The sequence below is a fragment of the Adiantum capillus-veneris genome, chromosome 6, assembly GCF_014529385.1.
Source record: "Adiantum capillus-veneris isolate H3 chromosome 6, ASM1452938v2, whole genome shotgun sequence".
Lineage (NCBI taxonomy): Eukaryota > Viridiplantae > Streptophyta > Polypodiopsida > Polypodiales > Pteridaceae > Adiantum > Adiantum capillus-veneris.
In genome coordinates, this window is record NC_140936.1 from 48,541,005 (window position 1) to 48,563,942 (window position 22,938).

General features: G+C 45.1%; 1 protein-coding gene across 4 annotated transcripts in view; it reads left to right on the forward strand.

Moving 5' to 3' along the window:
* The first annotated feature begins 3,024 nt into the window (after nt 1–3,024).
* LOC147455475 (uncharacterized) overlaps nt 3,025–22,938 on the forward strand; it is a 114,814-nt gene continuing 94,900 nt past the window's right edge. Inside the window, exons 1-7 of one of the 4 annotated variants that reach the window (XM_086515269.1) lie at nt 3,105–3,237; nt 3,389–3,472; nt 3,701–3,773; nt 4,150–4,239; nt 19,827–19,881; nt 20,038–20,080; nt 20,179–20,316. In XM_086515269.1, the coding sequence (XP_086371395.1) occupies nt 4,196–4,239; nt 19,827–19,881; nt 20,038–20,080; nt 20,179–20,316 (280 nt within the window). In that variant the 5' untranslated portion in view covers nt 3,105–3,237; nt 3,389–3,472; nt 3,701–3,773; nt 4,150–4,195. Of the gene's footprint in view, nt 3,238–3,295; nt 3,473–3,700; nt 3,774–4,149; nt 4,240–19,826; nt 19,882–20,037; nt 20,081–20,178; nt 20,317–22,938 lie in introns of all 4 variants that reach the window. The other 3 variants (XM_086515266.1, XM_086515268.1, XM_086515270.1) reach the window with 3 other exon arrangements.

Consider the following 22,938-nt stretch of genomic DNA (forward strand, 5'->3'; position numbering starts at 1 on the left):
GGGAATTTTGCTCCTACAATGGCGCCTAACAGAAAGTGGCTCTGTTAAGCACAACGACATGGGGGACCAAATTGATAGCCAATGTTGCAGTACGCGACACAATCTTTGCAGTGGGTAGGTTACACCATGGAATTGTATAAATTAATTCAACTTTATAGTTTAAAATGGGGGTGTGTACAAAGGAGACTATGACCACAGTGTGTCTGAATGGGAGAGAACGACATTTAAAATCGAGAGGACGATTGTTGTCGAAGTAATCAAGCTTCTGGAGTCTCATACAGGTCTCTATATCTACTCTACAACAGAAATAAATTCAATTTTACAGTTTAAGACGGGGTCGTATACAAATGAGACGATGACCACAGTGTGTGAATGGGAGATGACGACATTTGCAATCGAGAGGACGATTGATATCGAAGTGATCAGGTTTTTGGAGAGTCATACAGTCCTTCACATCTACCCAACAACGACATTTGCAATCGAAAGGACGATTGGCGTCGAAGTAATCAGGCTTTTGGAGTCTCATACAGGTCTCTATATTTACTCTACAACAAAAATAAATTCAATTTTAGAGTCTAAGACGGGGGCGTATACAAATGAGACGATGACCACAGTGTGTGAATGGGAGATGACAACATTTGCAATCAAGAGGACTATTGATGTCGATGTGATCAGGTTTTTGGAGAGTCATACAGTCCTTCACATTTACCCAACAACAGAAGTAAAATTTAGTTTTCTTCTTAATACCCTTAATTGACATGTACGCAACAATGACCTCTAATCTTGCAACGACACATTCACAATACTGAACAATATACTAGCAATCAATTGATGCCTGAATTTGCAAGAACAACGTCACGGTATTGCATAATAGATGAGCAACCTTGATCACCACATAATGACAGAGTTTTAAGGAAATATGTCTTGTTAATAAAAGACAATGCAAAAGTTATGTGTTTATTGAGAAGATGGAATTATTTGCTGCAGTATACAGTGCAACAAAGCAACATGCATGTGCAAAATGCTAGTGTTTTTTGTGCAAACATCGTGCACGGAATGCTGGTGTGTTGTGGGAAAAAAAACGCATACATAAGTATGGTGTGGAGTTGGCACAATTCTTCACATTGTTTATAATACCGTAAGGAATGTGCCCTTCCCCAGCCACTTTTATCCCCTCCAGTGTTGAAGGGGGACTTATGCTTTCCTCTAGTGTTAGAGGGGCTAGTTTCTTTAATAGAAAAAATGACGACAATTTGTTACCTTTGCTTTATTGCATCTGATTCAAGGAACACTGGCAGTTGACATGAGTCCAATATTTAAATTCTTCACACACGGAGCAAGTACGCATGCAGTACTGTCGATATGCACCATATCAAAATTTGAAGTAGGGTTTCTATTAAAGAAATTTTAACCGAAAAGGCAAGCGATTGGCTAGCTTTGAAATCGTCGGGGATTCAAGACAAGGGGACTTCGACAAATATGGCGAAGTTTTGAAAAATGTCAAACATTCATAGTGTAGTGCACCTCTCTCTTTCTCTCTGTCTCTCTCTCTCTATCTCCCTATCTCTCTGTCTCCACCACATACACATGCACAAAAATATTGCTCATCATAGTGAGAGCCAATGAGCTCAGGAGAGCTAGACACTCACATCTTCCATGGCGACCGCGAAGATTAATATGACACATGAATTAATATACTGAAACAAAAAATTAATATGCACGAACATTGGCTAGCAGTCATTATATTGATGTTCTAGCAAACATAGAGTCTTCATGTTTACAACGTAAAAACCTGACATCTGCTGCTCTCTTTCTCTCTCTCTCTCTCTCTCTCTCTACCCCTTTTGCACCTACTAAAAATGGCGTAAATCTTCTTGTCTGCTCTGTTGATCGCGGATTCTCCCCCTCACTTCTGAGCCTCTTCTTCTTCTTCTTAGCTTCCTTTTGTGTTTTGGTTTAGTGATTCACTTTTTTATTTATTTTTTATAACCGACCAGACATTGGCTTAGACGAGATCATAGGTCAATTTAACCTTTTGAAGAAGTTTACTAATTACTAGCTCTGTGTGTGAAACAATGCGCCCACACACACACAGATCTGCAAAGTTACAGCTAATTACCAGCACTCTCTCTCTCTCTCTCTCTCTCTCTCTCTCTCTCCACACAGTTCTCTCTCTTTGATCTGCAGTGAGACAAAGCGCACAGTCACTATCTCTCTTTCTCTCTCTTCGGCCTGCAGTAAGCCCGGGAAAGTTCTCTCTCTCTCTCTCTCTCTCTCTCTATATATATATATATATATATATATATATCACCCAAGTGTGGTAGATTGGTTATGCCATTTTCCTCTTGAATAACAGGTCTTGAGTCCAACTCCTCGTCGGCTAGATCTTTAAGGTCTCTTGGGATAGTTTCCTATGACGTTAAAACTCTCTTCTTCTCTCTCTCTCTCTCTCTCTCTCTCTCTCTCTCTCTCTCTCTCTCTCTCTCTCTCTCTGTGGCCTGCAGTGAAACTAAAGCGGACAGTAGCGCACAACTTCTATCTAGCAATAGTTAAGAAGCTTTTCAACCTCAACTCACACTTTCTTACCATAAGAGATGCTTGGGATGTCACTTTTGAAACGATAGTCTCCTCAAGAAGCACACCAAGGAAAGATTGCCCATGTACTCTTTCTCTCTCTCTCTCTCTCTCTCTCTCTTTCTCTCTCTCTCTCTCTCTCTCACCCCAACTTGACAGTATCTCGCCTTTGGTAGTTTCCTTCTTCTGACAGCAGCAAATCCGAACAGGATGGACGAAAGAGGACTTGCAGAAAAGCGCACAGTAGCGTACAAAGAGCCAAACCCAATATGGGTCTGTTTGCTCTTCCCAAACACCACCTCTTCTTGGCCGAGTTCTTCAGAAGCGCACAGCAACGTCTCTCTCTCTCTCTCTCTCCATCCATCTCCAGCAGACCAATGACATGTGGCCACATGGCATAGCTATCCTTGCTCCTTTCACTAGATAATCAAGGTAAAGACATCTTGAGTTCAAAACGCGTCGGTTGCATGTTTGCTTCAGAATCCCGCAGTCCAATTGTCAACCTCTGGACTCTGGAGAACGATGGGAACACGAACAAACTTTTACAAGAACGCTGCCTTCACGTACGAGAAACATTCAGGGGTGTCTTCAGCTCTCGATAACCTTCACTGTAAGATTTCGAGTCAGAAACATGAGCTCACTTAAATGCAAACCTGCTCTAGAGTGAGTGTGTGTGCTAACCTGCTCTCTGGGGTTGTGCATATGTTTCTGTACTTTGTAGAAATTTTGAAGACAAAGCATGAACCTGCTCGTATGTGTTTTCTGCAACTACAGTGGTTATTAGAGAATCATGGCCCTCAGTTTTTTTCTGCAGGCTATCGAATAGCAATTGGAGAGCAGCCTCTTGTCTCCACCCAGAGTGTGGACGCAACAAGCTTGGACACACAGACATCTAATGGTAGGGTAATTTATTGCGTCTTTGACATTCTTGTGATGAAAGCTAGTGAGAATGCGTACCATGTCATTTTGGCGAGGCCATGGTTACTTGCAATCGGAACTAAGGAAGATCAGAGAGGAGAGTTTTCACTTTTCCAGACAAAGAGAATGGATCCCTCATCAGAGAGAGGGGGGGGGGGGGACTCACAAGGAGGAAAAAAATAAATATTTTCTGTTTTTGTGAAAACAGGCAAAAAGAGGAAACGGCCAAAGAATTCTGAGAGTCAGAAGCTTGCCCCTGCATCAGCGTCTACATCTATAAGGCAATCTTCTATCTCTGATGGAGTCTGACCTGATCAAATTTTGTCATTGGAAGCATCCCATACTAGTTCAAAGTATTCATTGTTGTTTTTGTCGCAATTGCAGAGGGTGCGATAATCCACCCCAATGTTTGCTTGCCTCTTGATGCAACTATAGTGCTTTCTTGCACCAATGCATGCTAAGACACTTAATTTTTTGTTAAGGTTCCTTTATGTATGCATAATTGGAAAGATCCTCCCTTAGAATTTCTTCTCCTGTGTTGAGTAGTGAGCTCAAATGCTACAGGCCTGCCATTATCAACACTATAGGCATAATGAATAGCATGATCAGTGGCATCTGTTTTCACCACAAAAGTGTTCTGATTCACTACTTACACAGGACAAGCTCTCTGAAGGTCAAAAAGTGGTGAAGCTCATCAAAGAACATGATGGTGGGATTGGAAGCATGCCTCTTGTGCTCAACAATCAAGTAAAGGTTCTTTTATGAGCTTACAGAGAGGAGGTGAAGCATGAAAGGATTTGACTTTCCGGATAGTGGAATTTTCTTGGTAAATCTGGACACTATTTGCCGAAATGTTGCGCCCAAGATACAAGAGCCCCATACACAAAAAATCGCACTTAGCGTGCTTGCATTACAATTCTCATGATGCTCCTAGAGTGAGTTACTATATACTCTGAGAAAGCCTCTTGAAACCAGCCCACATGCTGTTCACGTGATACCCATCCTGACATAAGCTCACGGGCTTCCTTATAAACGAGCTGAGAGGTCCCACCAAGAACGCGAGGTCAAAACGCGTGTTCAACAATCAAATGAGAGAGTCCGATGCTTCCGAATAGTCGCCATATGTGCGGTTAGTGCAAAGTTCTTGTCATAGTAAACTCCTGGTTGCTGAGAAAAGCCCTTGGCTGTTAGACTAATGTTGTGCTTGCCCAATGATCTAGCGGATTTGTACTTGGTCTTATAGAGCCATTCAATGACCTTCCAACTTTTGTGGCCTCGGAACCAACTCCCATGTGGCATTCCTCTTGATGGAGTCAAGCTCTACCTGCGTGGCCTCCTTCCAGTTTGGTTGTGAAAGTGCCTTCTCAATTGAAAGAGGTTCTCTGTCCGTTGCCACTGAGGCCATCAAGGCATAGTTTACTTGCAATAAAGCTCCATCTGTCTCAACTTTGTGTGGTTGTCACGACTGCCTCATAGTACTCAGAGAATGCCTATCTGGTGGAAAATCTGAAAATGTAGCATCTCACAAAGTATCCAGGAGCCACCTTGGTAACTTGACAGGTTTGCTCCCACTCTTTGATGCAATGGGTATCTCTGCCTCTTCATCATCATTATGATAAGAACCATCATCCACTGCATCACCATTGGAAGACGCGCATGGCTTTCAAGAGCTTGAGGGACAGGAATTCGTGAAGAGGGTTCATTATCAAGAATCACCAAGAGAGGCAAAACTGGGGATAAAGTGGAAAACTTAGGAGCTGAAGCCCCTCTAAAAGAATGTGCTCATCGAAGCCTACATCAGGGCTAACCATGATCTCCTTCCTATCTGGATCATATAGTCGATAGCTGTCGGAAAGAGTATTGTAGACGATAAAACCATCTGGTTGGGCTTGGAGTCAAACTTTCTTGTTCGTTTCTTTGGAACATGGACATAGACATCGCTACCAAAACTCGGAAATGGGAGACATCAGACTTTTTATTGAAGTAAACCTTGAATGGAGTTTATCGGGGATATGAACAAGTGTAGCAATTGTACCTGGCTTGGCACTGACTCGACGCTAAATCTTCAGCAACACACATGAATAGAACAAAAAATGTAAGACTTGAACTTTAAAACTCAAAGTAGTCGAGACACAAAGCAGTGGAGTTCCGCTTCTAGATGAGTGCTCCTTTTAGTACTGCTTTTTATATTGATAAGTAAAGAGTACAATTGCCGGGGAGAGTCCTCTGCTCTGTGGACCTGACACTGATCTTCAGGACGCTCTCCCAAGGTGCACTTATAAAGGTCCTTTAAAAGCAGTGAGGCCCAAATGCAAGTGCACCAAAAACTCCCAAAATAGCCTGTCTAAAAAGTTGGCTATAAACAGCGTAGCCCAAACTGTGCAGCCGTAAAACGTGGCACAAATCGCGGAATTCTACATTAGCAACGTATAGAAATCCATGTCATTAGTCTTGGCGATTGGTCTTTTTAATGGTCCGGCTAGGGTTCCATTGCGATTTGTGACATACCCCCCTCTTATAAGAAAAGTAATCGCCCTTGATTCTGCTTGCAAAACAAAGAATATCTCATTTGACACTAACTCTATGCTTACATGCATTTGACCACTTGAAACTATCATTGGCACATAGACACAAGTCACCAAACAATCACAATCACATTCACATTGTGACTTATTTAGCCATCACATCTAGACGGTATTAATCATTTACAAATCTTGATGCACTAAATGTCGTTGCTAGAGTTTCATATTCCTATCTGGTGGTGGGTCCAGTATCTCCTAAGAGCAGATTAGGGAGTGAGACATGTTTTATCGTTGTGCCCGGCCGTACCTGAGGTAGATGCACTCTCTCGGTGGTGCATTCCACGATGTTGTCCACTTGGTAGGCTGTCATGAGGTGGGGCCCCTATTCCTAGGTTTCTTGTTAGGGTTTTGGGCTTTAGCCTATACTTGTGTCTAACACCTCTTGTCTATTGGGATATATAGGTGGCATAGAACCATTTGGTAGCATATGGAAAAGGCATCTAAGGGGTATGGGTACCCATGGGGGTCATTCCTAGAGGGTTGTGGACTCACCTAGAGATATTAAGGGGCTCTTAAAGTGCTTTGAAAGATAACCCACGAGTTTGCAAGTTGGTTGGGCTGATTCAGGGCCTCTATGTGATGCCATGCCAGATGAGATGCCTACACTAGCTCTATATAATGAGGCTCTTTGTACACACTTTTGCTGAATCAATCAATCAATCAAGTTTCTGTTTACATTCTACTCTATTTTCATTGTGTACTTAAGTACTGTTTTTATCTTGCCAATGCCATGAGTGGTTCTCTAATCTACCCTCCCTAAACCTCTCACATGGTATCAGAGCCATACACGTGTGATTAGCATCTCGTAATTACACTTGGTTTTAGATCCAAAAGTTGCAAGCGTTAGATCGATTCATACCTCTTTAGGCTAGGTTATCTTGGTGCTAATCAAGTTATGACATTTGTCTTGGATACGTCTACATGGCCACTTTCCTGGCTTATGGCATACTTGATTAGAATCAAGAACTAGGACTATCAATTCTCTTTGTGTGGAATATCCTCCGCTCAGCAGTACTTCACGGATCAAGTTCTCTCCTTTGTAGCGAGTTGATTAAGTTTAATACTGAGGGAATTGAAGTCATTAATTGCTGCCCTTGTTTTAAGTGTGTATGCAACAACTTCTCTCCCTAAAACTTGGGTGGGAAAGCCTAAAGGCCCTTTCTCAAGGGTCAAAGTATCAAAGTCAACGATGCAGAAGCGTAGAGACCCAGGGGAGTGAGCACGAGAGAGAGAGAGAGAGAGAGAGAGAGAGAGAGAGAGAGAGAGTCTCTCGAACCAATCAACCTTGGCAATGAATAATTGAATATGTATACAATGGAGGCAAGGGGTTGCTTGTATAGCGACCTCAGTAAATTGCCCTACCCAAGACTTTGACAAATAAGTAAAATAAATACCTAAAAGCCAAACTAAATAATGGGATCACATTGGGCAGTTCACTTGAGATGCCTAAACTCTAACACCCTCTCTGCAGCTCATAGTGGACATTAATAGTGAGACCAAGTCGATGAAGAAGCTACCATGGACACCTCAGTAGTGGCTACCAACTGGATACACCTCGGTGTTGCTCTTCTCAACTATGTAACTGAAAGTAATGCCATCTTGAGCATCGGTTGCCTTTGTAGAAACTTTGAACTGTAGACCACACTACGTCTAATAATCCCCATCCGTGAACTGTGAACACATCACGTCCAAAACATAAAACTCCAAGATAATGAGCTGTTGGAACACATCCTTTTTATAATTTGACCAACAACAATGGATTGGTGCACTCATCCATAGTGTTTTAGACGTCTGATTGGTTCTTTGCCAGATGCATGTGCATTGAACTCTGAGTTACGCGTCCAAACACCAATAACTTGAACTCCAACACAAGGGTCCAAATTAATTATAGGGAACATTCATCGCCCCTCTCTGCCACTCACAAGCCTCTCTCTGGCTGAAGCTAGCGGTGACACTTGTCATTTGACTAGAAAGCTGACATCGAGGCCATTGTGGCCACCGCCACGAGTGCCATGCCGATCTCCTTTGTCAAATCTTTATTATCGTAATCTCTATCCAGCTTGCCTTTATCCTTCTTCCTGTGAGTTCCTGCTTTTGCCTTTGGCTTCAAACTCTCGAGCCAAACAAAGCGTCGAGTCACATTCATGACAACTGTGATCGTACCTCGTGGGTACCAAGGTAGCTAACTGAGTATTGGTACTGCCATCCTTGTCAAGCTTGCCGATGCCTCTGTCCTCTAGGGAACTCGCCCATTTGCTTTTGACTTCACAATCTTGAGCCAAACAATTTGTCGGGTTCCTTGAGAACTGAGTCGGTGCATAGGCCGCTAACTGGATCATGGATACGCTATCCATAGCTTTTGGTTGGTTTTGGTCGACGTCGTCGCTCGCGCTCGAGCAAGGGGGCCCATGTTGAAGTTACAAAACGTGGTAATCTCGTACCTTCTCGCACTCCAAAGGTGGCCACACGAACCAAGCTGCGAAAATAACCAAGCTGATGCCGATCCACTCCTCTGCACTAATCCCAAGCTGCTCCGCACCCTCTGCAATCCCTCTCTTCAACTCCAGTTTCCTCGCTCCGCAAGGCTTTGCTCCCAAGGCGCAAAATCTCCAAGCCGTTCCTCTCTTAATTTGCTCGTTCAAGCCACGTGACCTCTCCCTCTTTGAGAGCTGCCCTCCACTGGTCATAGCACTTAGTGTTTCAAAGCGTCGGCCTTGGCGCCGTTAGACTTGGCGGGCAGGGGCAATTGCTGGCTGCGAACGTTTTAAAACGCTCAGCACGAGGAGGGAGATAAGGCTTGCCACCGACTGTCATGAAGATGTGACAACTGCTAACTTGAGTTGTTGGTTTCTTTCCGATGATTTTTGTTTAATTTTTGGGACCCTCTTTTTGAAGTCACAAATGGCTGGACGTTGCTTGGCCAGTGTAAATGGCCGACGGTTGAGAGTTTCATCCGCAGTCAGGAAGGGCAAGTCACCACGAGTTGGTCGGGCCAATTGGCACTGGAATCCGAGTAGTAAAAGGGTGTCTAGGCTCAGTTCAAAGTCATTTAGGCCCCTCGCGACACTTATAAGTTGGTGGGTACTAGGAAATTAACTCAAAAGAGGCATAAGGGACACATGGCGGCTCCAGATGCATCTGCCAAAAGCATCAGCAAGAGGGGGCGCCCATTTCAAGAGAGGGGGACTGATTTGACTTTAAAATTGTGCTACAGAGTGTGTGAGTAGTGGGTGCAGGTGCTCACAGCTTTAATGGAAAGCTTGCCTTCTCCCTTGCTCTATGTAGCGCGACGATTTATTCTTGCGCATCTCTCTCTCCCCTTTGCACATATGGTAATGCCCCTCTAGTTGGGTTTCTCAGACGACCATGTACAGTTCTGGGCGTTTTATGCACGTTTGCCAAGGCAAGAGCCTTCTATACAGGAACCAGATTAGCTAATTTCTAATCCCCTTCATGTACGCAAAGTTCCGTCGCGAAAGAATGTGAAAACGGAGAGTTTTCTCGCGTGAAAACTTGTCCGATTTAAAGGGGAACTGTCCCATTGCGTGCGGGAGCACTTGAGACACGCGTAGGCGTGCTCGCTCCGCTCGAAACGTTCCAAAACAGAGAATTACAGCCTGCTGTGTTTTTCTGCAGTTTTAGGGCTTCACATCTAACCTGCAGGGAATCGCCAGGGGAGCTTCGAAAAGGCCTTGGGATGCGTGTATAGGGCAGTAGGCACCAAACAATGGCAAAACAGAAAATTTCAGCTTGCTGAAATTGACCTTTAGCTCACTAGAAAGCTTCCATACTGCAAGGGGAAGTGTCCTTGACGTGTACTTTTGACCTATAGGGATATTTGTGCTGTTATGCTGGTGAAATTGGGTCAAAAACCTGCAATTATAGCCATGGATAGGTTTGAACAGCTTGGTGAAGGTTAGGTGGAAGCGTTCGGATCGTTTATTTGCTAGGGGAGCGTCGGGAAAGCATTGGGTGCTTGTACAAGACAATTTTGAGAGATTTCCCGCGAGGAATCTCGTTTAATTAAAGGGGCAAGTGACCGGACAGGTGCGAGAGCTCGAGGGCTATCCAGAAAAGTGATCGGCACGTGAATCGGAGCGCAAAACAGAGAATTCAGCGTGCTGCAATTTCTCGCCAGGTTTTTTAAAGTGCTCTAAAGTGCGTGGAAAGTCAATGTTTACTTGGGATTTTGTCCGTGAACATGCGGCAACGCTGTGGACTATTTCCATTGGCGACAAATCTGAAATTCCTATTCACAGCGAAGGATCTTTCAAGTTGATTCCAGATGGCAAGGGGAGCATGCATACCTCCAAGGCACTTTATGCTCCGAAGCTGGGATTTCATCTTATGTCTGTGCACAAGGTGTGCAAGCTAGGCATGGAGGTGATTTTTACAGAGAATGTGGTGTCTATTCGGGATTGTGACTCCGGCAAGGAGGTCAGAGGGGGCTCAGTGGAGAATGGACTCTACAAGCTCCATGCTCTTTTTTTAGCAACCAGGATATCTACAGGTGATCTTTGGCATTACAAATTTGGTCACTTGAACAATGATGGTCTTCGGCTTGCTTTTTATGAGCAGATGATTACAGGCTTATTAGATGTTGGGAGTAAGCATGGAAATGTATTACTTGCATATGTGGGAAGCAACATCGAGATGCTATTCAGAAGCATGCTACGGGGGTCAAGGCCAACGTGGAGGGCTCGCTCCAGCCTGGACAAGCCTTTCGTGTGTGGCGCACAGGAAGGCACACGCCCAAATTATTCTCTCTCTACCTCCACGCGCTATTTGGCCCTTTCGCTAACGCTCGATTCCCTTTCACTGGAAGCTCAACGTTGAGTTTTTTTTACTCACTGAAGAGAGTGCCCCTTTTATTTTCAAGTGTCCAAGACATTTGGATTGAAAAAAAAATTAAGTGTATGAAACCTGCATGTTAATAAACTCACTTACAAAGAGTGAAACTTTTATAAAAAACTTATTTCTCGGCTCCTTGCTTCTCTCCTGCCGTTCCTCTCTTCCATCCGCTAGTGCTCAAGCGCTCCTGCCACCACTTGCTCGCTTTTGGACGCTCACACCGATGCGTAGAGCTCTTGAGAGTTCGACTTTTTGCTACCAAAAAGTCCAGAAAGGCCCGTTCTCGCGTGAATTATCCAGTTTTTCACTAGATTTCGCCATGGACTCCTCCAGCTCGGATGCGCAGCGTGATGACGCGCCAGGTAACATTCAAATTTCGTTCACGCATGCTCTATTCACATGGATCACAGGTACTTTCCAAAGCTTCGACGAGCGTATATCTGCTCTGAAAAACGCGAACGTTCAGACGAACATTCGCTTGACCTCTTGTGAAGGGGCCGTGCAAGGGTTTAACACCCGGCTTATTGCTCTGGAAAATATAGCTCAGCTGACGATTGTGCATATTTTTGAAAGCGAAACCCATCTCCAGCATTTGCAGACACAAATTGCTGCCTTTGGGCGCTCGCAGGGTGGTCCTACTACCACGATTTTGTACAAAACCACTAATTTCTCAAGGGAAGAGAAGGAATGTACAAAACTGGCCATAAATAATTGGCTCCATCAGTGGACCACGCATTTTGATCTCCATGGGGAGCATGATGAACAGAGGATTCAGACGATTCCTCTCTATCTGCGCAGTTAGGCGCTTACCTGGTGGCGCGATATGACAGAAAAGCCTATGACGTTGGCCGATTCTTGTGTGAAGTTCAAGAAGGATTTCGCCAAAATGGACCCTTTGAAAGCTTACGCAAAATTGCAGAGTCTTTTGATGAAGACTCTGTCCTTTGATAAATACACGATAGCTTTCAAAGAAGCGCTCACCCTGTGCAAAGTGGATTCCACGAATGCTGTGCACATGTACCTGTTGGGATTACATGAGGATTACCGTTGGGCCTTAATCGAAGACAAAGCCATGATTGACGTCGAGGATGCTGTGGCAAAGGCCAGGACATTTCATTTTATAAATGGGGCGAACTATGAGAAGAAAAGAAGTTCAGACCATTGTAGTAGTTTGAGTACCATGCTGTCCTTCTCTCTATCTTTTGTTGGCATGAAGACATGGACATAGGTTTTAGTGATGGATTTTGTTCTTCGCCACACCTTGTAGGCTATCCAAACTTGGGCAGGCTGCATTCTATCATGCATTGCTACATATAGATTGGCATAGAGCATAGGAGCTATATAGTGGCTACATACAAAGGACTGGTACTGTTTTAAACTAATTCTGTCTGTTGACCATATCACCCCGATCCCTCATACCATGCGAGTATGTTTGGAGTGGGAAGTAGTGTTTGCACTAGGATGCTCTTTTGACTACTTTGGTTCTTGGTTTACAGCTGCTTGCTCCTTTACCCCAAGACAACTCCTATGACCACTACCACATGATGAGGATGCGCTTCCATTACTCTTGTTCTACGGCTTCGATTAGAGATCAAGAGGGCTCGGCATTGATCCATAGTCTTGTAGCCGTTGACATGGTTGATGTATGCCTTTGAGGTTTCAAATTCACTCATTGGTTGACAGATGGATTTACATATTGTCACTTGGAATGTCAATGGCTTGCATCACACTAGCATCAGTGGTCCCATATAGAATTTGCTTTGTAGAGATTTGCGCTCTCATGTAGATCGAGATGTTGATATACTTCTTGTGCAGGAGCACAAGTTATGTATAGAAAGTTATCGTAGATGTGGCAAGTTGTTACCTTGGGATTCTGAGAAACAGGGATTAGGCAGTACTATTCTAGCAGTGGTGTATGCATTTCTGTGGGATGTAGCAGATTTGGGCACCCCAAGTCGGAAATCTGGCACGACACAAGAGAGAATCACTTAAAAACACTTCACAAACTTTATCACAATTTAAAACAGAGTCGACACGGCCTGGCGTAGTTCCATGCCCAGAGGTATTGGCCCCAAAATCTGGCGCCCCTTTCGGTATTTATTTTTCTATTAATGCTTGAGCAAAGTTACAATTCTCGTGGGCCCTCTTTGCTCAGATGCTCGTCAGCAAACTGAGGGGAAAAGTGGCCTTGGGTTCATATTTAAAGGCCCATGGCCTTCAAACTCAAAAGCAAATACATAACAGAGCGATGACGAAGAAGCTTAGCGTTTTGATATATTGTGTTTGCCAACCACACTGCCTTAGCTTTGCCTGTCTGAGCGTGCCTTTTGATATGCTCACCAAACTGCAACTTGGAGCGCCTGTAGAACTGCCGCCCAGGGATGCTGACGATGTCTTGTTTCCTGCAGCGTTTTAGAACGCTGTCTGCTAGCGCCTACCGCCAGGTCTTGATTATACCGCTTTGAGAGAGCACCCAGGCTCTGATACCAGTTGATAGGAAGCTAAGCTATGGAGGTTGCCACCGTGGAGCCATGGCGAGGTGCTCGGCTTGCAGAGAATCCATAGATTCTCAAGACCGAAATGCTGTAGTTATTTCGTCTTTCAAACCTGCACTCAAACACAATTACACAAGTGAACACTCAAAAATCAGATTTATTTCTGGGAATTCCAGTTCACAAATCACACACTTAGTTCAAAGTTCATACTGAACACAATGCTTCAATCATTGAGTCTTGTCATCTCATCTGTTCAGAAGTCTTGATGAGCCTAGATACTTGTGTATCCATGGGGAACTCTTGATGCGCTCACCATAGTATCCAGCCATCCCATTCATATGGGAATCTTGATGTACTAGAATCATTCATCATCATCATTCATTGAAAATTCATGATTCTTATCTCGAATCCAAACTTGACGAGATTCATTCCCGAGCTGCTGTGCTTTCATACGCAATTTCCTCACCATGTCATTCTCAATTTCACCTGCAAAACAGGGAGATTGCTCACCTCATTGCAAAAGAGTGGATGTCCAGCTCCATGCTTCCCAATGCTTACAAATGCAAGTTCCTCGCTCCTATTACCTGTTATCTGCACACAAATAACAAGATCTTCCAAAAACATTAATTCCACACATGTTGAAATTTTCTTCAGAAACCCTAATTTTTCAAAGTTGTTGGATATAAAGTCCGTTCACGTCAATGCGTAGAGCTTGTCGAGAGGATCAACTTTGCCTTCTGTCGCATATCCAAATTCTCAACCATCATTTAGAGATTTCTAAAAGTCTCTGCAACACAGAAAAGCATCAAAAAGCATTTTTAGGACAAAAACGAACTCCTTTTTCTCTTGCAAGTGATCTTGAATTTCTTATGGCTTATGATGAAGCGATGAAGATGGGAGCGATTTCGATGCACGATGAAGTAAGGGTGGGAGTTGCTAATAAGTCCGTGGTCGGGGCACAAAGATTCTTTAATAAAAATTTCTGTGAAATCCCTTAGTGTTGTCTTGCTCCGTTTGCTCTTTGGTAGGACCGATGCGCTTTCAAAAAAGCACACCTGGAGCTCTGATACCACTGTAACAGACTTGGGCACCTCAAGTCGGAAATCTGGCACGACACACAAGAGAATCACTTAAAAACACTTCATAAACTTTATCATAGTTTAAAATAGAGTCGACACGGCCCGACGTAGTTCCGTGCCCAGAGGTATTGGCCCCAAAATCTGGTGCCTCTTCCGGTATTTATTTTTATATTAATGCTTGAGCAAGATTACAATTCCCGTGGGCCTCCTCTGCTCAGATGCTTGTCAGCAAACTGAGCAGAAAAGTGGCCTTGGGTTCATATTTAAAGGCCCATGGCCTTCAAACAAAAAGCAAATACAAGAAAAGCTGCAAACTCAAAAGCTTCAGGTCCAAGAGTTGCCAGCGTGGATCGCGGAATCCGTATAGCCTACCACATCAGCACCTATCAGCGCAAAACGCGGAAACCCGCACTTCAACATCTGATCACAATTTGCGGGTCCTGCTGTCCGCCACGTCATCATTTTGTGACATGGGACCTTGTTGGCGCCATTGTGTATGCGACAATGGTACTTATAGTACATGGTAGAGCAATATGAATTACTCTAGAGATTGATGATACCTTGGTTGGTGTGATGTGCATCTACGCCCCCACTTCAGCTCAGGGGAGAGCCAAGTTTTGGCAACAGATTGTAAATGTATTGCCTATTGTGAATTCATGGGTTGTTGGTGGTGATTTCAACAACGTAGAGATCACTTATGGTTCCCCATCTTTACCATATGGAGCAGTGTGAGAGAGATGCTTGGGACATATTCCTTTTTGCAGTTTCTGATACATTTGCCTAACAAATTTCTTATGTGGCTCGCACTCCATAGTCATTGCGGTTTTCGTGGGGTTTTAGCAAGCAGTCAGGTTGTCTGCTAGAGCGATTGGATAGATTTTATGTGGGCGCTTGGGCAAGATCTCATGGTGGGACAATTACAATCTGGTTTGGCATAGTGTTCTTTGATCATCCCCAATTTCTTTGCATTTGAGATTTGAGACTTCCTCTATGCCTAGACAAGGATCGCGCATACGTGACTTGGTGTTAGAGGATGCTTTATTGCCTCAGTTGACTTAGGATGTTTATACATGCACTGGCTTTGCAAATCCAAGGTCCCATCTGCTTACATGCATCATTGCGTCCTCTGAGGCTTGCAGTCAGACCACTGTAGAGCGGCGATGACGCCTGTTTCGCAGGGAACGTGACCTACAAGACCGCTTGAGTTGCATACACCGATAGCTCTAGGAGTTTTTAGGAGATGAGTTCCTAGGTGAGAGCGAGGTTGACACTAGAGAGACACTTCGTCACATTCATGTCAAGAAATCCAAATTCTGTTGTCATGCTTCAGTCTCGACATGGATATCCAAAGCGGATAGGATGAATAAGGACTTCTTTGCACACTCCTGGGAGCATCCCAAGGGGACTTCCATTAGAGCCTTACATGATTTTGTAGAGAGTTTACATAGGGATCTTGATGAGTTCCTTGACATAGTTTCATATTATTTTGAGCATTTGTTTACTGCTGATCAACTTACTGATGATATTTTACGTGCTAGAGAAGAGGTTTGGTGTAATGTGTAGCGGGAGTTATGTATGGTGATAACTCAGGATGAGTGCTCAATGCGTACTCAAGGTTTCTTTTATTTCATGAGAAAGATGTGCAAAGACTAAGAGAGAGAAGAGAGATACTGTGAGTGAAGGCTTTGTGAGTGAAACACACACACACACACACACACACACAGAGAGAGAGAGAGAGAGAGAGAGAGAGAGAGAGAGAGAGAGAGAGAGAGAGAGGAGACTAACACCAAATGGATACCGGCAACTAAGAAACGAGTTGAAGAGAAGGGGGGGGGGGGCTTGACAAACATGTGAACAAAAACATGATTATGTGTTACTTAAGTAGTGCATAAGTGTGCTTGCATAGCACTTGAAGATAATCGCACAAGAAAAATGCAGAAAAAATTTACTAAGAATTTAAAACATGATTGTGGACGAACGTTCAACTTTCAAGGAGGAGTATTTAGACTTCAAGTGATTGCATTCTTTTGAGTAGTCCAAGCTGACATCAGACGACACTCCCATAAAGCATTTACCTAGGAGTTCTTTTTTTGGCAAGAAAAGAGATCCTTCCATTAGTTAATAATAACTGCCCGAATGCTACAAACCACTTCTATGAGAGAGGGCTACATCAGAAACATGGGGAGACTCTCCCAGCTAGAAAAATTATGTACAATGAGGGCTAGATCATGAGATAGGAGGAGGAAAAAGCCACACTAGTGGCCGGTAGTGCAATCTAGGCGCACCCTGAACCATAGTGAAGAGAGGCTCTGGGCGTCAAAGTTGCAAGGAAGCCTCTTGGCACTCCCGCATGCGATTGGGTTGCTTTGAAGTCTCTCAAACTGACCCCTGAGTGCATGTATCAGCTCCAGCCAAATGCCACGAACAGTCTTTGCCGGTGGAACAGGGCGAGCCTCGAAGATGCGAAAGTAGCGGGCCCGCTAGGTGCACCGGAGTGTCAGGCTGCAGATGAGCTCCCAACGCCACTCTCTATCACTGCACCACTCCTGGGGGATGAGCTCTGTGTCAAGCTGAAGTGTAGGTCGACCCTCCTGGGGGATGAGCTCTGTGTCAAGCTGAAGTGTATCATCCTGCTGGTGGAAGCCAACTCAAAGTGGAGTGCTGGGCCTGTGAGAGTGGACCAAGCTACAACACCCCAAGTGATTGTCGGGCTATGGAGAGGCTGGCATCAGCCGGAGAACCTGAAGCCAAACCTGCTGTGCCATGGGGCAGTCCCACAAACACATACGCCGACTTTCCAAAGGATGGCCACAGGCCGTACATGCTACTGAGAAGCCGCTGTGTACCAACCAACTCCCAACTGCTGTAGCTCTGTGCGCTACAAGCCATTGAAACCTAGTAACTATCCTCGGCTGCCTACTGTCCCAGAACCGCTCCCAAAAGCTTGAGAAGAACTTGGCTGTGAGACCCTCCTCTTGCCAGTGAAGTGCTGCAGCTGGGCGAGCCTCTCTCTGTGCTGTGAGTATGTGTCCCCCCAAGCGAGCTGTGTACTAGAAAAAAGGTCTCCCTAGGTGATTGGCTGAAGAGAAAGGACCTTGCCAAAACCACTCTCCCGGGTCCCACTACACTCGTACCAGTGGGCGGCTCTCCCAAGCTCGAAGCCGCCAGTGTCCTGACTCAAGATTTGCTGGGTCAAGATCGATGACACAAGTCCTCCCACAAATGCCCACAACTCTAATCCTCTGAAAACAGCTTTCTGCAACCTGTGGTGCCTCTACTGAGACTCCGTGAAGCCGACCCTCTCCTTGAATCTTGAAAAACATGTTGGGCATTGTCTCTGAGCAAGCCCTAACGGCAGTGAGGACCTCCAGGAGCTTGAAGGCCCCCGTCCATCTGGGAGCTGCTGCCTTAGGAGGGGTATCCCACTCAGCTGGTATAGCCTCTGTAATATCCTAACACATGCTTTGCACCCCCCTCATGCCTCGAAGCTGGATGCTCTGAACCTCCTCGGGAAGGTTTGAAAACTGTAGCCAGTCACCAAAAGTGCGGGTGGGACCCTCTGCCATGGGACCCCAAGAAACATGAGGCCTTCTGTCTACCAAATGGCCTCTGTGTGCACTAACCTTGGGGTTTCAAACAAGAGGCTGCCTCAAGCGGTCCTCCATGCAAGTGGGTTGGTGTTTCTCCAGGCCACTCCGCAGCGGTTCTCAGGACCCAAGCGAACTCGCAGCAAAGCGGGCCTCCCAGTCCTGCTCAGGCTGACTCGGCGCATCTCTGCAAAAATCCACCCGATGGACGGACTCCAAGGGCCGCCCATATGAGGGACTTGAGCACGAATCTGATGTAGCAACAACTCTTGCTAGGGCTCCTCCCCTGGAAGAAGTCCTCTGACCACTAGCTTCCAAAGGAGGGCTCTGCTCTGCCGTGCTGGGTTGATGATCCCTAACTTTCCCAGAGAACATGGTAAAATGATGACCTGCCAAGACACTTTGGCCTTGGCTGACTGGGTGTCACACCCTGACCACAAAATTCCTGATCAGCCTCTCCAACTGGCTGATACAGGAGCTCGAAAAGATCCAGCAAGACGTGATGTACCACATAGTAGCCAAAGGCACATGGTTAGCCACTACCACTCTACCAATCAAAGATAGCCGTGCAGAATGAAGCACCTTCCCCCTAATGGATAGGAGGGGAGCAGTTTGCTGCTCTGGAGACAAATCCAAGCCAACCTGAGAGCCAATATATCGTTATAGAAGTCCTTGGGGGCATCCACCTGAAGCCCTCTCCTGGCGACCAGTGAGGCGTAGGAGCACTGCCAACACAGAAAGCTACAGTCTTTCTCAAGAGCTTGCTCACACCTGTGCAGATTGGCCTCATGGCCCTCCAAGTACATGCCTGAGTCGTCAACAAACTCAGCGTCAAGCAACTCCTAATAGGGAGCTCTAAACCACGCAAACCAACCTCCTGTGAAGTCAAAAATCTGCTCATCGCCTCAGCATAGAAGAGAAAAAGGAAGGGGGCAAGCGGGCAACCTTGTCTAACCAAATGCGTGAGCATGAAGCGTTCCCCTCTTCCTCCAGCGAAGAGCACCTGGCTGTGTGCACATCTGTAGAGAGCTGACACTCCTCTGATCCAAGCATCTGAAAAGGCCATGCTGCGTAGAGTGCCCTCCAGGAAATCCCAGTCAACTTTGCCGTAAGCCTTTTCAAAATTGAGGAGTATCACAAGATCCTCTCCTCAGAGACGCGCGAGGGCCGACGCCTCCCAAAAGGTAAAGATGTTGATACTGTGCTCCTTGACAAAACCTGTCTGAGTCTCATGAATAATGCTCTCAAGTAGTGGTTGAATTCTCAAACTCAGAGCCTTTGCTAAGATTTTGTAGGCTGAGTTGAGAAAAGTGATAGGTCGACACTGCTGAATCTCGTCCAAGGATCCCCCCTTATCCCCACTCCTTGGGGATAAGGTAAATCAGACCCTCATTCAAGCTGTCAAGCATCTCACCATTGTGCAAGATGTGTTGGTAGGCACTACATAGATCCGAACCAAGCAGCTCCCAGTACTCCAAGAAAAAGTTGGGAGTCAAACCATCCTGCCCTGGGCAGCTACCTTGGGGAAGTGCCCTGAGAGCCTCATGGAGCTCCTCTAACTGGAGAGGCATCTCTAGTCTCTACCTAGGAGTTCTTGAGTAGGAATGTGCGATGCCAACAGGTTTGTTATCCAGCAGTAAGTTTTTGTTGTTTCCTTCTCTGTTTTCAGGTAGTTTGTTATTGCAACACTCATGCATCTCGTCCTCACTTACTCTAAGACACTTCATGTGTTCATTTCAGACAAGACCCTGTGTTAGATACATATGAAGGGGGTTCTACAATGTCAATACCAAAGGTACCATATTATGAACTTCAAAGTTTGCATACTACTCGTTCTGAGGAAAAATGGTTATGACAAAGTTTGAGGCAGAGGGCTGGGAGTCTTGCACTGGGCATGTTTCAAATTTTGCGTGCGCTTATTCTTTTTTCTGTGCGTTTTTTTTGCTTACAGCTAAAATCAGTCATCGGCTTTGAGCCGTATGAGTTACCCCAAGGTCATTTTTTCCACAAATTGTCTTTCAATCAAGAATATAAGTTTGTCTTATTGTGGAAATAGTCGATGAAGCCTATTGTGACGCATCCGACTGGCCAGATCATGGTAAAACCAAGCTACCAGGGATTGTGGAAGCTTTTCACCAAACATTGGAAACCAGTGCGCTAGGAAACCTTCCATATGCTGAGAGCTCTGATGAAGATGGTGGGCAATGCCAAGATAGTTTGTTTGTTGCAGGTGCATCCTAGTCACATATTCTATGTCAATGGTTTACATTCTACGTTATTGCATTCTTATGAACTTAGACGTAACACTGATCAAATAAAAAATCAATTGTTGGTGGGTGAAAAGATTCAAAGTTGAGGCTCATGAAATTAGAAATCTGCAGTTCTGCAGGCTGCATGAAGGAAATTAAATTTAGAAGTAGAAAGGTGTATTATGGATAAGCAAACACTGCAATTTTTGCAAAGGCTGTGATTCATGGATTGATACAGTCACGAAATCTGGCTTGTATCATAAGGTTTATGGTTGGATGAGTGACCTATCTAGAGCAACCGCATAAAAATTGATGCATGTACATCCTCTGGGGCCATGTAAGTGATAATTAGCCATGTCTGCCGGCATTCATAGATTTATGTGGACAGGGACTATTTTAGTGCAGCAATGCTGACTAGTCAAGATCCTTCTAAACTGCGCAAGAGGCTACATGACCCTTATCGTGAGTGTAAACTGTACAAAGAGGGTAGACCCTCTGAAATCGACTGACAAAAATTATGCAAATGGCTACATCAGAGAATGGGAGGGGGAAGAAGCCAACCATTTGGCATGTAGTGCTAGTGAAGACCATGCTCCACTGTGAATAAAGGTCCTGGCCGCTCCAAACTAATGAATGCTTGACGCCATCTCTCAGCCTGTCTGAGCTGCTATGGATGCTCTCATACTGTGCTTTGAGTGTCTGGATCAGCTCAAGCCAGAAGGTGCGAATTATTACAGCAGGAGGCTTGGGTCGCCCCTTGAAAAAGGCCTCTCTCCCAAGTGCATATTCTTGTCGAGAAGTCCGGCATAGGAGACTATTGAGGGTGCCTCTCCTGTAGCCTAATGGCCAGGCTTTCCTGCATTGTCTCATAGCCCATTGCTCGCCCTGAGCTAGCTGACCACGTTGTTGCATCTCAAGTGAAAACCATGTCTGGGAGGAAGGAAGCCGTTAACGTGAAGAATCATGAGCCAAGCCTGTCACGTGCACATCTAACCCTATGTGCATGTGGACAAGCTACTTCAGGAAAAGGGTTCAGTTAGCCTAGCTTAGGAAGTGTTCTGGCACTTTTGTGAGTCTGTTCGCAGACCATGCATGCCTAGGCACTTAGAGTAGATGCATATCCTCTGGTTGCACACAGCATGATCATCAGCATACCATTAGAAACCATCAGGAGCATTTTCCAGTGCATAAAACCTATTTTCCCTATTTCGCCAATTTTCACTTATTATTTTTTAAGTGACTTTTGTTGGGAACTAGGTAGGGCAATTTTGCTAAGATATATATAAGCAAACCTAGCGCTAGGCTTATCTGGCAAAAGAGCAGGAAGTGCACAGGCAAGTGAACTTGCAGTAGGCATCTCTCGATCTCTCTCAAGCAAGAACCATTGAAGACCTGGCGTTTTCCTCAAGCAAGAGCCAACGTTTTTCATCAGCCTTTGGAGCATTGCAGATCAGCGTTTTTCAGCTCTAAATCTCAGCGTTTTTCAGCCTCTGTTCTCGTTTTCAGTCAACCACAGCAGCGATTTCAGCCAGGATCCATAGCGTGTCTACAACAGCAAACTCAGCGCTTCTATACAGCATGAACCAGCGTTTTTAGACAGCACTAAAACAGCGTTTTCAGCAACACAGAAGCCAGCAGATTCTCCCCTTCCAGCAGATAGCAAATTCAGCCTCGTTGTCACCGTCATTGACACCCTAGAACACATTGCATCATAGCCTCAGGACTTGCATCAGTGTCTTGTACCAGATTTGTGCAATCAATAGCATAGACCTCTCTCACCGTCGAGAGAGGGGCCCTTGGAGGAGGGTTTGACAACTTTCTGGTGTCGTATTCTTCTCTCTCTCTCTCAGTCTCAGCACCTTCATTCACAGTGTTTATCCACTTGTTTGTGATCACTTGCACTCTCTCATTAAAGGCACGGAAGGCTCTCCCTTCCCTAAGTAAAAAGGAACCTTGAGCACAGTTCGGAGCACTCATCTTGAGCAAAGTTCAACATTCACTTCCGCTGCACCTTACAAAGCCTTTGTGCTTCCCAGAAATTCCTTCAATGATTGCAGATTCCCTTGTGTGGGTTATTTTGTTGTTCCTTTTGGGCCAGTTTTATGTAGCGAATGCTTTAGCTGCTTATGGGTTCCCCAATGGTCATGAAATCCAGTTGTTGCTAAATCATTGTCGGTAGGGATTGACGGGGTTCATTTCGTTTATATTTGGACATCACCTTCGATGTGTCGAAGGACAGTTGTAACAGCAATTTTTCACTAATATAAAGAAATGATGAAAGGGGCGCCTCTTGGAGGGGCCAATATGCAATGGCTCCATGAGTCCCCATATGGCATGTGTAAGCTGTCCATCTCTACCATACCGTAATAGGTTCTTGATAAGCTGGTCGATCTAACCAATACAGGAACTCAAGAAAATCGAGTGAGATATAATGTACCATATTGTCATCAAAAGCGCCTGGTTGGTCATGACAATTTCTCTGCTGAAAAAAGACCACAATTCTCCTTACCACATGAGGGGTGCAATTCCGGTGTTTGATTTGGGCCTACCTGGGAACCCAAGTATTGCAGAGGTGTCCCTAAAGGAATCCATCGCAAAGCGTC